The sequence below is a fragment of the Tiliqua scincoides genome, chromosome 8 (genome assembly GCF_035046505.1).
Source record: "Tiliqua scincoides isolate rTilSci1 chromosome 8, rTilSci1.hap2, whole genome shotgun sequence".
Classification (NCBI taxonomy): domain Eukaryota; kingdom Metazoa; phylum Chordata; class Lepidosauria; order Squamata; family Scincidae; genus Tiliqua; species Tiliqua scincoides.
Window position 1 is genome coordinate 40,770,158 of NC_089828.1, and position 13,273 is coordinate 40,783,430.

Consider the following 13,273-nt stretch of genomic DNA (forward strand, 5'->3'; position numbering starts at 1 on the left):
GTCCCGGGCTGCTCCCAAGCCCTTCTGGAGATTCTCCTCAGGTTCTCCAAGGCACAACCGAAGTTCTGCTCCGAGCCTTCCCTCAGCGACTCCCTCCTAATGGAGCACCGTAGCCTTCCTCCCGCCCCCTCCGCCGGGAGCCCCGGCACTTCCACCACAACTGCTGCCCCCATCGCCTCCAGCCCCACTCTCCGCTCGCTGTCCCCTCCCAGCCCCCGTACCTCACCTGAGAGGGGAGGGTCCGCGCCCAGTCGCCTCGCTGTGGGGAGGGCCCCCCGGCCCAGCCGCTGGGAGGGGGGCTCAATGGCTCCTCAACGGCGGCCCCATCAGCAGCGTCTCCACTTGAGGAGGGGCCGAGCCCCCCTCCCCTCCCCGAGCCACTTCCGGTCCCTTTGCTAGGAGACAGGCGTGGGGAGAAGAGCGTCTAGCGGCTCAAGTAATAGAAGAAAGCGCCCAGGCACTATAGAGGCAAAATGCGTCGATCGTGGAGCCCTTAGTCTAGTCTAGACTCTAGTCTATAGAGTCTATAGACTAGAGTCTAGACTAAACTAAGGGCTCCGCAATCGACTCATTTTGCCTCGCGATCAACCGGTCGATCGCGATCAACATGTTGAGCACCCCTGCCCTAGAGCATGAAAACAGGCAGATCATGTTAAGAAGAGTTCCCAGCAAGATGGAAAGTTGAGAAGTAATTGCACTATGAAGCACTATCATAATTAGTTTAACTGTTGGTCACGGCCAAAAACCACCTGTGCAATCTCCCCAAGGAAGCTTTATGAAGCTCAATGTCTTCTCCAACCCCAAAACATTTCAGTTCCAGCAGTACTAACCTCAGAACTTCAAGGTCCCCTCTCCAGGAGACCTTAGGCAAAAAGAAAAAAGTAACATCTCTCACCTTTCTGAAGTAATCAAGTGAGGAGTACCATGCAAGTGTCACCTGCAGTCATTTTGAAAGGGCACTTCAATTTGTCCTCTGGCCAACATGCCGTAAGGCCCCACAGCTACATGTGACCAGGGTCCCTGCAACAGCTCTTTTTATTGCCTCCCACCTGAAAGTCCACAAGAGCAGCAATATACCCACTCAACTCACCAAGTTCAGTGGGCTTCAACAGTTCATCCAAGATGGTGTAGAAGGGAAGTTTCACCAGTCGGACCTCTGGCTTCACTGGCTTGACAGGCAACCGTCCAAGTCCATTTAAGTATTTGCCATATAGGGCAGGATAGTCAATGCTAGGAGTCGAAAGAGCAGTCCTGGCTACCGCATTGCTGCGGTCGTAGGAAGAGTGGAGGGAAAGGGTTTCTGGAGGCGGTCGGTGCTGTGGTGGCGTCTGTGACGGTTGAACCAGGTCAGAGGGCTTGGCATAGCGTGTCTCATAGATCTCTTTGATCTTCTTAAATAGTTCTGGACTACAGTCAAACTGGACCAGCTGCAAGGCCCGAGTTACAAGTTCATGTTTCAGGCCACTCTTACTCCGGCCAACAAATCCCAACAACGTCTGGAGGTCCGAGACGCGGAAACTCATCACCATGTTCTGAGGTGGGAGGGGAAGAGAAAGAAACTTTGAAGTCAAAAACGTGCCACTAATGAATATATCCAGCTAGGCTTTGCATGACTAGCAGGGACACAGAACATGAATGCTTTTCAATGAGACATTAGAGCACTGTTCACATCTTCTGCTTGCATTATCAAACTCCACGCATGAGGGGGTTCTTTCCAGAATACTATCACATCCTCCCACACATGTGCGAGGATTGTGTGAACACATATTCAGGGTAGGGCCACTGCATAAGAAAGAACTCTTTGAAGCAAACAACTGCATGATGCTAGAATTTGATTTCTGTGTTGCCAGGCATTCAAAAAATTATTTTTAAACACAGTAAAGATCTTCTCAAATAAAGAGGGCTCTGGAAAGTCTTGATTTTCCCACTGAATGAAGTTTTTCACCCATCTCTCCACTTCTGCACTTGGTATTCACGTCTTAATTCTGGTTAGCAGGTATTTTTGATATACAGGACAGTAAACAGTTCTGCATTTTGTGAAGTATGCTTTTCTTTTTTCATTATAATTTATAATCTGATTTGTAAGAACTGGCTGACAGAGCTCCATCCACCCACAATACCCTTTATCATCATCAATCAGGGTGGACGGAATTTTTTTTTAACATTATAATCAGTTCATCTATATACAGTTGACTTCAACTACACCAACTGTTTATAAAATAAACATGTTTCAAATGTTAACTAACTTTAAAATAGACATATTGAAGTCAACACTCAGTTAAACTTATTAAAGTTTATTGAAACTTAATCCATAACCTTCTATCAAAACACATTAACTTAAGGGGGCTACTTGGTGTAAAAGAATGAACCATAGGGGAAAATACTTCTGACTTGAAGTCAAGTATTAAAAATATCTCAATAGATCAAGTACTATATTACTGTGGGCTTCCTATTGGACCTAGAGCCTAAAAAGTTGATACTAGAAGCCAGAAGATGCCATCCTGTATATCACCACAGCCACCCACAGAAGCTGTTGGGGTTATCTTTCCTCCTATTTTATGCTCTGCAACTATGTGACCTCTGGAAGGTGAGCATTTTTCAAGTTATGCATATTTACAATGCTATCAACTAAGCAGCATCTATTTCCCATCTTTTGGACAAACCAGTAAGTACCAGCCCTGGCTTCTGGGTACTTCATCTTCCAGGCAGCGATGCTGTTTATAGTCCTCAGATGTGTAGAGAAAGAGCAAAAGAGAAATCAATTTCAAAGTTACCCCTTTGTCACTAAGATGATATAATTCTGCATGCACAAGACACATAAGCAGAGGTGTGTTTGTTTCTGGGGAGTTGAAAGGATTACATTGTACTGAATACAATGGGCTTACTTCTGAGAAAAAATAACACTGTTTTCAAACACCTCTACACATGGGTTGCATAAGTTTTAAAATACATTGGCTTACAACTTGTTACAATGGTTATACTACAGCAATCAAACAGTAACTGTAATTTGCCCTGAACAACAAAAATACTAACAGTGCATTTACAAACAGAGAATTACAAACAGTACATTATTTAAATGAGTCTTGTTTTGTGGCAATTGAAACCATCTTGATTTTAATTCTTTAGGTTCTTCAAATTTTGAACATCACCTTCAATTCCTTGGGAACAAACTTCCACTTAAGACACTGGTCATGTTTCAAATCCTTAGACACTGCCATTAAACACCAGGGCACCATAGGTGGCACTTTCTCAGCCATGAAACTCTGGTCTATGAAAGGCCCCACCGTAACAGCCAGGAAAAGGCTCCAATGGTCAGGAATGGGGCTTTAGTGTTTTGCTAGTCCTTGCCACTATTATCTCCCTGCCTGAATACATTGCTCTTCACAGATGGCATCATTGCAACACACACATGGACACGCATGCACATATACACACAAACTGTAACTCATGTTTACACATGTAGGATTACACTACACTAGAGGCTTAAAGTGATTTAACAGCCATTTTTACTCCTCAGAAAGTCCTGAAGCTTGTAATGACACAGCTAGGTATCTCTAGCAGAGAATGCACAATAAACCCTCCTAACTACAAATCCCAGGGGGAACGCAGGACCGGTACAGAAGCAACAAAGGGTTAGACCAGTAGTTTCTAAATGAGAGTCACACAGATGTTCCTGAGGGTTGTGAGAAGACAATGTTCATGGTTATTAATACATACCTACTCCATGGGTCAACGAACTGAGAGAAAAACTGTATTTAGGTTCACAGTCAAAAAAATATGGAAAGCACTGGGTTAGACTGCGGCAACATGCCAGAGAATGGTTCCTTCCCCACAAACTGCTTCAACACATTTTTGCCCCAGTTTTTCATCAATGTCATGTCAAGTGCAACACTATCTAAGATCCAAGGAGACAGCAATTGAGCATTAACATGAAGAAGTCTGACAACAGATTCAGAAGACATTTCACCAGGTGACCTCAAAATCCAAGAACATATGAAGAGCCCTGCTGGATCTGGCCAAAGGCCCATCTAGTCGAGCTTTCTGTATCTCACAGTGGCTCACCAGATGACTCAGGGAGCACACGACAACAAAAGACCTACATCCTGTTTCCACTCCCTTGCACCTGGCATTCTGATGTAGCCTAGTTCTAAAACCAGGAGGCTTGTAATCTGTGATGGATTTTTTGTCTAGAAATCTATTTAAACCCCGTTTAACAACATTTAGGCCAGATGCCATCACCACATCCTGAGGAAAGGAGTTCCACAGACTAATTACACACTGGGTAAAGAAACGTTTTCTTTTGTCTCTTCTGTCTCTCCTGGCACTCAATTTTAGTGGATGACTCCTGGTTCTAGTGGTTCTTTGCGAGAGAGCAAAGAACATTCTATCCACAAAATTTATATACCACTTTTCAACAAAAAAGTTCACAAAGCAGTTTACAGACAAAATCAAGTGCCGTATTTTTCGCTCCATAAGACGCACCTGACCATAAGACGCACCTAGTTTTTAGAAGTCGAAAACAGGAAAAAAAATATTCTGAACCAAATAGTGTAATAAAATATTTAATAAACTGTAACAGAATAACATTTGAACCATGTAAAGTGAACAGCAGTCAATAGTGGCATTAAGAACCATTATCACTGTCATTAACAAATGGAGAGACTTAAAGGTTTGAGTACTCTAGTTTTCTGGAAACCCCAAGAACTCATCGCTAGAGTTAGAATTTATGAAGCTCACAAAAGCAGGTGCACACAAATAGGGGATCACATTATCTTTCTGCTACAATGATGTTCTGCCAAATCCCAATCCACTGGGCCTTGTGCCCGCTTAAGGCTGATCAGTCCCCCTTGTGCAACTCACCAGTGCAGCAAGCAAAAGTGAGTCCAGTTCCAGTAAATCAGATGCCAAATAAATCAGTTCCATCAATCAGAGTTGCCAAATCAGAGTCCAGAACCAATAAGCCAAATTACAGTCCAAGGTCAGTCACAATCCACAGTCAGATTCCAAGTTCAATAAACCCAGTCAGTCTCCTCTCCTACCTCCAACCTACGCTCCTTCAAAACCCACAAACCCTTTCTGCCTCAGGTACTCCTTATATCCCTGAGGGCCCTATTGCCTTCCAGTGGCTGCAGCTGTGCAGCACACTCTGCTGAATGCCCAGGCCTTACCCTTAAAGGGGCCACTGCTGACACCACATCTACCTCCTCGCCAGTTCTTCCATGATTCCAGTACAAATGAACAAGTGGAAAGTCCAACCACAACTTGAATTCTCAAGACACAACAAACCTCTGGATTTATGGTGAGAACTGAGCCTTACCTGGGGCTTGTGCAATAAGCAAACACTGGCATTCTGACCAAGGAGACAGTTTTTTCTTTGTGATGGGGGGGCTTACATTCAGATGCTGGATGAGGTGAGTGAAAGCGCCCCTCCCCTGCTGTGTGAGTGAGTGTGTGGGGGGGGGCAGAGCATCTGTGTGTGTAAGAGAAGGGGGCAGCCTGTGTGTGTGAGAGAGGGGGGAAAGTGATTGTGTTGCAGAGAAGTTGTGATGCTCCAGGCTTGGGGTGGGGGGGGGGAAGGGAGGCTGTGATGCTCCAGGCTTGGGGGGGGAGAGAGAGGCTTTCCTGGGAGTAAGCCCCCCTAACTCTAATGGGACTTACTTCAGAGTAGGCATGCACAGGATTGGGCAGTGAGACTGCCACCCCACCCACGCTTTCCTGGGAGTGAGCCCCACTGACTCTGAGACTTACTTCTGAGTAGCTTCTGACTGGGAAGCAGAGCAGATCGAGCAGGCAGGGGGCGGGGCCAGGGGCGGAGTTTTTTTTTTTTGGCAGTATTCGCTCCGTAAGACGCACACACTTTTCCCCCCACTTTTTTTTGGGGGGGGGGGGAGTGCATCTTATGGAGCGAAAAATATAATTAATAATTATATGGCTGGGAATGAGGAAATTCATCATGAACAGTGCAAATGCCGGGAATCCATCTAGCTGGCACAGCTAGTATTCTTTAGAAACGTATGTTTGCGGAATATCCCAATATGGTGGGTCCCAAATTTGATAGTATTATGCCAACTATTTATGAGTAGCCCCACAGACTTCAGTGCAAGTCTACGTGTTTTGTATGAGCTGTGTGAGAGACTCTACCAGGAGATTTACAAACTTACACATGTATACAATTTCCAGCCTAAACACACAGTTTACAGCTGGAAGTGTATTAGGCTTCCAGTACCTGAAGCTAAACTACTGCACTAAAACACTTTTGCTTTTCCTCTTACAGATACCCACTGGTGTCTGGAGAGCAAGAAAAGACAGGCCATACTTTCAAATGAGGCTTTAAAAAGCATTTTCCCACCATGGACTGAGTCTGCACACCCCTCCTATATAAAATTCTGGGAAAGAGAGCAGGTCTTCAACCCCATGACTGGCCCTCAATGAGAGAGACCCACCCAGAGCATCCCATTTCTTAAGCAGATAACCTGCATAACTGCCACATGTTCCATGGGCAGAGCAAGGCAGAGGAGAGCTAGAAAACCCCTGGAAAGGCTACTGGTCCCCTGTAGCCTAATTCCCAAAGAAGAGAAGGGCAAGTGAAGCAACATTTAGAGCCAGGCAGAAAAACCAAGCTGCAGCACTTCCAGATCGCAAGTTGAGTTTGTTGCATTTGACAAAATGTTGTATTGTCTACAACTGGGGCTCAGTTTTCCTTTGCCTCTGGATATCTTCTTGACAGAATTCTGAAACCAGAAAGCTGAATGCAGTCCACTAGCCATGTACTGCAGCTTGCCAAGTGCTCAACAGCTTTGTAATTCTACAGCCTCTGCCAGGCAACAAAAAACAGGACGTTTACTAAGCCCCTGGTGGGCTTCCATATGCAGCTGGCCACCTGCATTTGCTTGCTGAGTCACAAGCTGCTCATACTTCCTATAAGTACTCCAAAAGACCTGAAAAATCCCAGGCTCTTTATCACCCAAGAGCCAAAAACAACTAAGATGAAACCTCAAAAGGCTGGCAACTTAAATACATGAAGCCAGTTCCTTAATATCCAATTCTTGCCCCTTGAAACCTGAAAGAATCCTATGGCCATACATGATTAACTCAAACATGAGAAAGAGGCAAAACATGGCATTTACATTAGATGAACCCAAAAATGGTTGAAATTAACTGTGAAAAAACAATGTTGGTAAACCATTGTCACATATGTACTTAGAAACCAAAGCATAGCAGCTGAAAGTACAAGTCTTGATTGAGAATTTCATCACACCCACAAACACATTGGGTAGCCTTAGGTACCAACAGCATAAGTATCCAGAATCTCAAAAAACTGCAATGTGGGGACAACACTTACCTTGCAGGAAACATACATGTCGTGTGGCATCTTTAACATACACATGTAAGCATAGAAAAAGAGCTGTAAACAGTAGGCACAAAATCCATGAAATGCAAGAGGGTTTGTCTGCCATTATTATGAAAAGCACCACAGCAGTAGTAATTGGCAATAACACAACTTTTCTAGTTTTACTATGCTAATTTAACTCTTGTTAAAAATGAATAAACTAAAATGAATAAACACCTGGTCTCAGCTGAGTCCTAAACTAATAGAATTAAACTTGCTGATACATCCCTCCTGGGGATACAGCATCCCTCCTTGATACAGCATCCTGGGGCCAATCATGCAAGGTAAGAGTTTATGAAACAATTTGCATACTCTAAAGCGCTATATAAATACTAAGTATAATTAAGAACAGTGAATTTGAGGTTTCTTTTCTGTGTTAGGGCCAGAGCCCGCACTAGAACTTGAAAGATGTTTGGTGGAAATTTAGTCTGTCAGCCACTTAACTGGAGTGAATTACAAGTAAACCCAGCCATACCTGTCTGCTGGTGTTCTTTTGCATCTTTTTAGATTGTGAGCCCTTTTAGGACAGGGAGCCATTCGATATTTGATTTTCTCTGTAAAGCACTTTGTGAACTTTTTGCTGAAAAGCGGTATATAAATACTATTATTATTATTATTATGTAAAGAAGGCCTCATAGTAGACCACATTATGCTTCTTGAACCCCTATAGATGCTTACAGGGCAGACTTGCTCACTCATCAGGCCACTGTCCCAGGGGATGACCTAACAGGAGGTGGAACTGACATCCACTTGCTCCTTTGTTTTTCTTTGGGTGCAATCCTAAGGGCAATGCAGCTTTTAGGTAAGGGAACAAACATTCCCTTACTTTGAGGAGGCCTCCATGAGTGACACCCAACTGCAGGATGCAGCACATGTCCCATTGGCTGGAAAGCACTGACATAAGGGGTTAGGATTGCACCCTCTGTCTGCCATGTACTTTAAAATATGGGAATTGGAAACTTGCTCTGCCCTACAAAGATCAAAATATCAGCTTATCTTATACACTTCGAAGAACAAGACAGATAGACAAAGTGCACTTAAGGAAGAAAGTGTTATATGAAGCATTAGATACGAGAATTATGAAAACAGCTCTGAAAGTCTATTCTCCTTTTAACTAATTAAGAAAAATAGGTCATAGCTTCACTTATTATGACGCATAGAGTGTGCAAAGTTTGACAGGCCCCCAGGAGATAAACCTACCAGAGCTGTTTCCTAAAATTTCACCAAAGCTTCACAGTCACACCCCACCATTTCACAGTCACATTCCCAAGCTCCCCTTGCTTAGAATAGCACAGAGGCAAATTAGATGGTAGGGTGGAGACAAAGGCCAAAAGAAAAAGTCAGAAGCAGCAGGTACAGAGCAGGCAAGAAAGGGCATGGCAGAGGTGGGAAGCAGATACTACAAGTGCTTAGCTTAGTGTGTGTACATATAAAAAGAACAGTAGCACTCATTTATACCTAACACCTAACAAAAGAAAATTGGAGGGAAAATGGGCCCCCCCCCCAAGCAAATCTGGGACACCCCTCCAATCCCACCATATGCACATTCAAAGGCTTACTGGAAGGAAACCCCACTGAACACAATGGCATTTACCGAGTAAACATGCACAGGACTTGTTATGAATCCTTCAGTTAACCCAAGGTCTTGCCAATTACATCTCCACCTGCAACCTTTCCTTCAACCTTCCCACAACCCGTGCCAATTCCTTGCCATAGACCCATGCCTAGAGACAAGACAGAGCCTTATTGTAAGTGAAAATGCAAAGGATGCAGTGGGTGCTAGGGAAAAGAATGGGCTCTGCTCCATCTTTGCTAGTATCAGGTTGGACTAATTTTCACCTCAGATGCTAAATTTTCTATGTGTTTGCTATCATAATATGTTGCTTTTATACCGTCTGTGATGTTCTCCGCACATATCAATGTTCTGCAATCCTTACAACCATCCTGTAAAGTACACCAGTCATATTATTCTCCGATCACAGAAATCAATTCATTGTCATAACCACCACCACCAATGGTTATACATTGGTGCATGTTGTAAAGAAGCTAGTATAGCATACTGGCTTAGCATGAGCTTTCAAATCATTAGTTACTCATAGCTTTTGCCATGAGTTAAGCAGTACCAATAACAATGCCAACTGTCAACATACACAAAGCTTTGTGACACATTAAACAGTTTTATTGTGGCAGAAGCTTCAACAGACCTATAGCTTTGCATAGGTACATTACAAACCTACAGTTAACTCTTGCATTTCCTACAACTTTTTGAGTCCACTGTGACTGTCCCCCCCCCCCATTTTAACCACACACATGAGTAAACAAGTGAATGACAAAAAAGAGAATTTAAAAACTTTTTAGTTAGACACTTCCTTCATCATCAGTAATATACAGTTGTGATTTAAATCCAGGCGTAGGTGACAGTTTGAAGAATACTGAGAGTGGGAGAATTCTCAGAAGAATAGTGGAATATGCACATGCCAAGTGTTATCCTCAAGATTGAGGCCAAAGGTGTTTGGGTTTACATATCCAAAAATTCTCTCTTTCTTCCAAAAATCCTAGAATTTGATGGTTTATCAATAGGAAAGTCTCCATGTCTACAGAATTGTTTGGTTGCTGTTGTGATTGAATTGTTTATAGCAGGGCTCTTCAGACTCTGGCCTACCGGTTGAATCCAGCACCCTACCTAAGCCCTCATCTGCATGAACAGCGCTTACATTTCCATGGTGGAGCCCCTGCAAAGCACCTCTGTGCACCCCAAGTCTTTCCACCCCAAGTCATCCAGCCGCTTCCTACTTCCGACACCCCAGCAGGCTTTGCGCCCAGATTTTCAGACAAAAGCGAGTGGACGCGGTGAAGACAGGGGGCACACGGAGGAGCTTTGCAGGGGCTCCCCAGCAGAACAGTAAGCGCCATAGGTGCCGGAGAAACCGTTGCTGGCTCAAAGTGGTCTCCATTTTGGAGAAAACTGGTTTATAGATACGAACAGTTATGACAGTTAGGGATAACACTTGATATACCTAATCAAAATAAGTTCTACTAGTCCATAAAAGCTTCTGGAACAGTAACTCAGTTAGGCTCCAAGATGCCACAAGACTTCTTTCTGTAAAAGACAGACCCAACGACCCTCTAGAATTTAATTATGGTTATTATAAAAATGGACAACGATAATATTTGAAAAGCACTTTTTCAGTTTGCAAAACACATCATTTTGATAATGCATCCTGTATACTGAAGTAGTCTTTACAATCACCCTGTAAGGGAAGTGAGTGTTATTATCCCCACACTGCAAAGGAGGTGACAGGTTTAGTGAGAGCCACTGTAACTCCTGAATTTGTGGCAGAGACTCAAGACAGGGAAAGTCTTGATACACAGGTCAGTCTTTTAGCCACACAGCTACACCAGTTCTCTAAAATTATTCTGACAAATCACCATACAAGCCAACTTGAAGGGATATGCGGTGGGTGAGCCTCACATGGTGGCAGCACTTTTCAAAGGACTCTTGTGGGGAGGCTCTGCCTTCACCTACCTCCCCCCCCACAGAGCACATGGGTCAGAGGCATTCCTGGGGGTCAATGAGCCCAGGTAAACCCCCAGTATTCCGCCCCTCCGCACCCCGTTTCGCCCCCCTTCTCTGCCCCAGGCGCACCTGACCTGGAAGTAATTGCAGTGATGATGACGTCACCGCAATTACTTCCGTGCGGCTACCTCCTCTGTTCCCCCTTTGAAAACAAGAGGTAACAGAGGAGGCAGCCGAGGCCCCCACGGAGAATTCCATGCCACGGGAATCTCCAGGGTACCAGTCTGGAGCTGCTTCCAGTGGTAAGCTGCTTCCGCTTGTAAGCTGTGTGGAAGGCTCCATGGGGGCTGGGAAGCGGCACGTGTCTCCTCCAAAGTCAGAGGAGGGACGCCCTCAGAGGCGGAGCAGGGGCACCCAGGAGTGCTCCTGGGAGGCAGCGGGAAGCTGCCTCTCAGGCAGCATCTTGGCGCCAACTGGGCCACACCCCCTCCTTTATAGGAGGAGATGCGTGCCCTAGAGCGTCAGTGCCTCTCTAGGGTGCCTGTCTCCTATCCTCCTATAAAGGAGGAGGAGAGGGGGGCGGTTCAGTCGGTGGCGAGGCAAGCTGCCTCTCTGCAGCGCTCCTGGATGCTCCTCCTGGGGGGGCGGGGGTCCAGAGGAACCCCTGGAGGGTCAGTGCTTGGGGCATTTGCCCCGTTTGCCCCCCTCTAGGTCTGCCAGTGACATGGGTCGTGGGTGCTTGGGAGCTTCACACAGCAGCAGTGCTTTCCAAAGGACTCCAGTGGGGAGGATCTGCTTTCACCTGTCTCCCCACCCACAGAACACGTGGGTTGTGGGTGCTTGGGAGCATCACATGGTGGCAGCACTTTTCAAAGGACTCCAGCACGGAGGCTCTGCCTTCAACTGACTCCCCACCCACAGACCGCATGGGTTGTAGGTGCTTGGGTGCCTCACACAGCGGCAGCACTTTTCAAAGGACTTCAGTAGGGAGGCTCTGCCTCACCTGCCGCCCCACCCACAGAGCACAGATTGTGGACTCTTGGGTGCCTCACACAACGGCGGCGCTTTTTGGAGGACTCCAGTGTGGAGGCTCTGCCTCACCTGCCTCTCCACCCACAATGCGCATGGGTTGTAGGTGCTTGGGCGCCTCACATGATGGCGGCGCTTTTCGAAGGACTCCAGTGTGGAGGCTCTGCCTCATCTGTCTCTCCACCCACAGAGTGCATGGGTTGTGGGTGCCTGGGTGCCTCACACGGCAGTGGCACTTTCCAAAGGACTCCAGTGGGAAGGCACTGCCTCACCTGCCTCCCCACCCACTACACGTCCCTAGGGGGCAGTTTCTCACATCAAGGGGGAGTTTCCAAATGGCAGGACAGAAACATAGTAAAATAAAATGTGGGAATAATAAATCTATGGGGGGGGCCACAGAGCAAATGTGGGAGGGGAAGTGAGAGGCTGCTTCTTGGGGGTGGGGCAGTCAGTGTTGGCGAAGGGTCTGCAGGAGAAATATACAGTAACAGGGAAGGGGGCTCAGGTGGGCCAAACGGAACAAGAGCCAGGGTGGGGGCCTCCTCCCCCTCAATTGGGGTCAGGGGGCGGGGCGTTTCTGTTCTTTAGCCCCGCCCCCTTTCAGGTAACCCCCCCCTCAGAGTGAGGCACATGCAGCCACCTCTACGGGGAGGATGGCGAGGGGGACTCCTTCTTCCCCATTCCCACTCCCTCCTCTCTTTCACTCACTCACTTTCGCCTCCACCAGCTCCGCCGCCATCTTGGCTTCCAGCGTCCAACGCGCCGGGGACAGGTGGAGGGAAGAGAGCCGCCAGGGTCACGTGATAGCAATGGCGTCTGAGTAGGGCCCCCCCGAAGGCGCTGCGGTTAGCCAATCCTGACTGCGCGCTGGATTCCCCTTTCACTTGACGAGAGAGGGCAGCGCATGCGCAGAGCGCTGTCGACGCCGCTAAGCCTGTCAGGCTCTCTCCGCCGCCCGTAGCGAGGCGGGAAAGCGCATGCGCACGACACTGATGAGGCTGTCGCTCTGTTCCCCCCTCCCGCGCCTGCGCACTCAAGGGGAAGCAACACAGGCAGGGAGCTTGCTTCTCTCAACGGACCGGCCTGAGATTGTGGCCACACCCACACGCTCTTCTTTCTCCTCCCCACCCTCCGAGCTCTTAAAGGGACAGGAACAGAAAGAACGTTGACGGGATGGGAGTGGGGAAGGGAAACGGATGCTGGGGGGAGGCTCTGCCTCACCTGCCTCCCCGCTCCACACCTCCCATGTGGCGGTGCTTTTCGAAGGACTCCAGTGGGGAGACTCTGCCTCCCTTCCAACTGCATGTCCCTGGTGCAGTGTTAATCCATAGATCTGT

The 13,273-nt window shown here is 46.9% G+C and overlaps 1 protein-coding gene across 3 annotated transcripts in view; it reads right to left on the bottom strand.

Moving 5' to 3' along the window:
- PIAS4 (protein inhibitor of activated STAT 4) overlaps window positions 1-12,749 on the bottom strand; it is a 42,981-nt gene extending 30,232 nt beyond the window's left edge. Inside the window, exons 1-2 of one of the 3 annotated variants that reach the window (XM_066635055.1) lie at window positions 12,649-12,749; window positions 1,091-1,532 (exon numbers count right to left, since the gene is read on the bottom strand). In XM_066635055.1, coding sequence (XP_066491152.1) covers window positions 1,091-1,532; window positions 12,649-12,675 — 469 coding nt within the window. In that variant the 5' untranslated portion in view covers window positions 12,676-12,749. Of the gene's footprint in view, window positions 1-1,090; window positions 1,533-10,407; window positions 10,491-12,644 lie in introns of those variants that run through there. The other 2 variants (XM_066635056.1, XM_066635057.1) reach the window with 2 other exon arrangements.
- Window positions 12,750-13,273: the final 524 nt, after the last annotated feature.